At 44.4% G+C, this 3,104-nt stretch overlaps 1 protein-coding gene across 2 annotated transcripts; it reads left to right on the top strand.

The window, feature by feature from the left end:
• The first annotated feature begins 1,227 nt into the window (after positions 1 to 1,227).
• LOC130875028 (60S ribosomal protein L13-like) lies at positions 1,228 to 1,844 on the top strand. 2 transcript variants are annotated; one of them, XM_057770650.1, is made up of 2 exons: positions 1,228 to 1,494; positions 1,636 to 1,844. In XM_057770650.1, exons 1-2 carry the CDS (start codon positions 1,228 to 1,230, stop codon positions 1,834 to 1,836), a joined length of 468 nt encoding a protein of 155 aa, XP_057626633.1. In that variant the 3' UTR covers positions 1,837 to 1,844. The 2 variants fall into 2 exon arrangements, with proteins under 2 accessions (XP_057626633.1, XP_057626632.1); XM_057770649.1 differs by having other exon boundaries at positions 1,228 to 1,844.
• The last annotated feature ends 1,260 nt before the right edge of the window (positions 1,845 to 3,104 follow it).

Genomic DNA, 3,104 nt, shown 5'->3' with positions numbered 1-3,104 from the left:
ACAACTTTAAGATGCCATCTTACACCTGTCAGAATGGCTAAAATAAAAAACACCAATGATAGCCTTTGCTGGAGAGGATGTGGAGAAAGGGGTACACTCATCCATTGCTGGTGGGAATGCAAACTTGTGCAACCACTTTGGAAAGCAGTGTGGCGGTTTCTCGGGAAATTCGGGATCAACCTACCCCTGGACCCAACAATACCACTATTGGGAATATACCCAAGAGATGCCCTATCATACAACAAAATATATGCTCAACTATGTTCATAGCAGCATTGTTTGTAATAGCCAGAACCTGGAAACAACCTAGATGCCCTTCAATGGAAGAATGGTTGAAGAAAGTATGGAATATATACATATTAGAGTATTACTCAGCAGTAAAAACAATGACTTCTTGGATATTCCATGCAAATAGACAGAAATAGAAAACACTATCCTGAGTAAGGTAAGCCAGACCCAAAAAGAGGAACATGGGATGTACTCACTCATATTTGGTTTCTAGCCATAAATAAAGGACATTGAGCCTATAATTCGTGATCCTAGAGAAGCTAAATAAGAAAGCGAACCCAATGAAAAACATATAGACATCCTCCTGGATATTAACCTTCATCAGACGATGAAAGGAGACAGAAACAGAGACCCACATTGGAGCACCAGACTACAACCCCAAGGTCCAAACCAGGAGCAGAAGGAGAGAGAGCACAAGCAAGGAACTCAGGACCGCGAGGGGTGCACCCACACACTGAGACAATGGGGATGTTCTTTCGGGAACTCACCAAAGCCAGCTGGACTGGGTCTGAAAAAGCATGGGATAATACTGGTCTCATTGAACATAGCAGACAATGAGGACTGCTGAGAAGTCAAGAACAATGGCACTGGGTTTTGATCCTACTGCACATACTGGCTTTCTGGGAGCCTAGGCTGTTTGGATGCTCACCTTAATAGACCTGGAAGGAGGTGGGAGGTCCTTGGACTCCCCACAGGGCAGGGAACCCTGACAGCTCTTAGGGCTGATGAGAGAGGGGGAGTTGATTGGGGGAGGGGGAGGGATATGGGAGGCGGTGGTGGGGAAGAGACAGAAATCTTTAATAAATAAATAAATTAATAAAAAAGAAAAGAAAGAAAGAAAGAAAGAAAGAAAGAAAGAAAGAAAGAAAGAAAGAAAGAAAGAAAGAAAGAAAGAAAGAAAGAGGTCCGCTCGGCCATTCCCCTGCACGGGAGGCAGCCATGGCGCCCAGAAGGAATGGCATGATCTTGAAGCCCCACTTCCACAAGGACTGGCAGCAGCGAGAGGACACTTGGTTCAACCAGCCGACATGCAAGATCCGCAGACGCAAGGCCTGGCAGGCGAAAGCCCGCCGCATTGCCCCGCGCCCCGCGTCCGGACCCATCAGGCCCATCGTGAGGTGCCCCACAGTGCGCTACCACACCAAGGTCCGAGATGGCCGGGGCTTCAGCCTGGAGGAACTCAGGGTGGCTGGTATCCATAAGAAGGTGGCTCACACCATTGGCATCTCCGTGGACCCAAGGAGACGAAACAAGTCCACCAAGTCCCTGCAGGCCAACGTGCAGCGCCTGAAGGAGTACCGCTCCAAGCTCATCCTCTTCCCCAGGAAGCCTTCCGCTCCAAAGAAGGGAGATAGTTCGGCTGAAGAACTTAAATTGGCCACTCAGCTAACTCGACCTGTGATGCCCATCCGGAATGTTTATAAGAAGGAGAAAGCCAGAGTCATCACAGAAGAAGAGAAGAACTTCAAGGCTTTTGCCAGTCTCTTTGGCATCCGAGCAAAGAGGGCAAAGGAAGCTGCAGAGCAGGATGTTGAGAAGAAAAAGTGATGTGCTTTTGGAATATTGGAATATTGCAATAAATTTTCCATAAAGCAAAAAAAAAAAAAAAAGAAGAAAGAAAGTGGATTCCAGTTAACCAGTATTAGTCATAGAAATACTATTTAAAAGACAATTCCTGTCTTTCTCTTAGATGGAAACATTGCTATCATTTCTGCTATCATATCACTAAAACAGAGACAAATCTCTGCTTATTACAGATTTCCCATTGTCCTGGTTCACAGACTCGATGCTTGTGAAGAGAGGATCATTTTTGGGGGTCCCAGGTGGCTGTGAGCCAGGGAAGACCAGAGCGACCGATTCCAACAGGTGAGCTTAGGGATCATGAAAGACCAGACTGGCTGATTCCAACAGATAAACTCTTTGTCCATCACACTTGAGAATGTAGGGAAGAGAAAGGGGGTAGAAAAAGGGAATCTGGTTCATGAAATCTCAAATGTCCTCTGAAAAATTCAATCTTTGGCAGACTGAATTAGATTGGAACTACCTACCTATTCAGATATACTGACATCAGAAAAAGATTATTGCTGTTTTGTTTTCGATTTTTCCTATTGTGTACACTTTGTTCAACATACAGCATAAGGTCTTTATTATTTTTTATTACATATACTAATGGGAAGTGGGATGCATGCTCCATCATTCATGTAGAGGTCAGAGGGTTTTATTAGAGAGTCGGTTCTCTCCTTTCCACTATACAGGTCCTGGGATCGAATTCAGGTCATCAGACTTGGTGACAAGTGTCTTTGATCACTGAGACATCTCACCATCCCGTATGTATTTATTTATTTTAGCCTAACTTCCGATAAACGAATATTTCTTGTTTTTCTGTCCAAGATAGCTGACTGCTCCTTCCCCGGATAGATGTGATTCCGTTAGCTGTCCGCTCTTCAGACTGCTGCAGTGAGTGTCTCAAAATTCACAACATTGGGAAGAATGTTTACCATTCAGACTTCACAGCAGATTAAAGCATTTTAATGGTAATATAGAAATTCTGCTCCCTTGAAATACTAGTCTCGGCTTTAATTGCTATAATTATCCCTCAGCTGGGGGTGGCGGTATAGATTTCCCAGCTGCACCAGCTGCAAAGCCCGCTGGTACCAAGAGGAAAGACAAGCTGAGGATTCACGGGGGGTTTTCTGGAATAAACAGAAATTCAGCTCCCAGAAGATCATCAAAAAAAAATATAAAAGTCAAGGTTGAAACAGAGACATTGAAGTACATCAATCAAAATGTATCCATAAGAAACTGAGGACATGTTG

Source organism: Chionomys nivalis, chromosome 5 (genome assembly GCF_950005125.1).
Source record: "Chionomys nivalis chromosome 5, mChiNiv1.1, whole genome shotgun sequence".
NCBI classification, from domain to species: domain Eukaryota; kingdom Metazoa; phylum Chordata; class Mammalia; order Rodentia; family Cricetidae; genus Chionomys; species Chionomys nivalis.
This window is presented reverse-complemented; position numbering and strand designations above follow the sequence as displayed.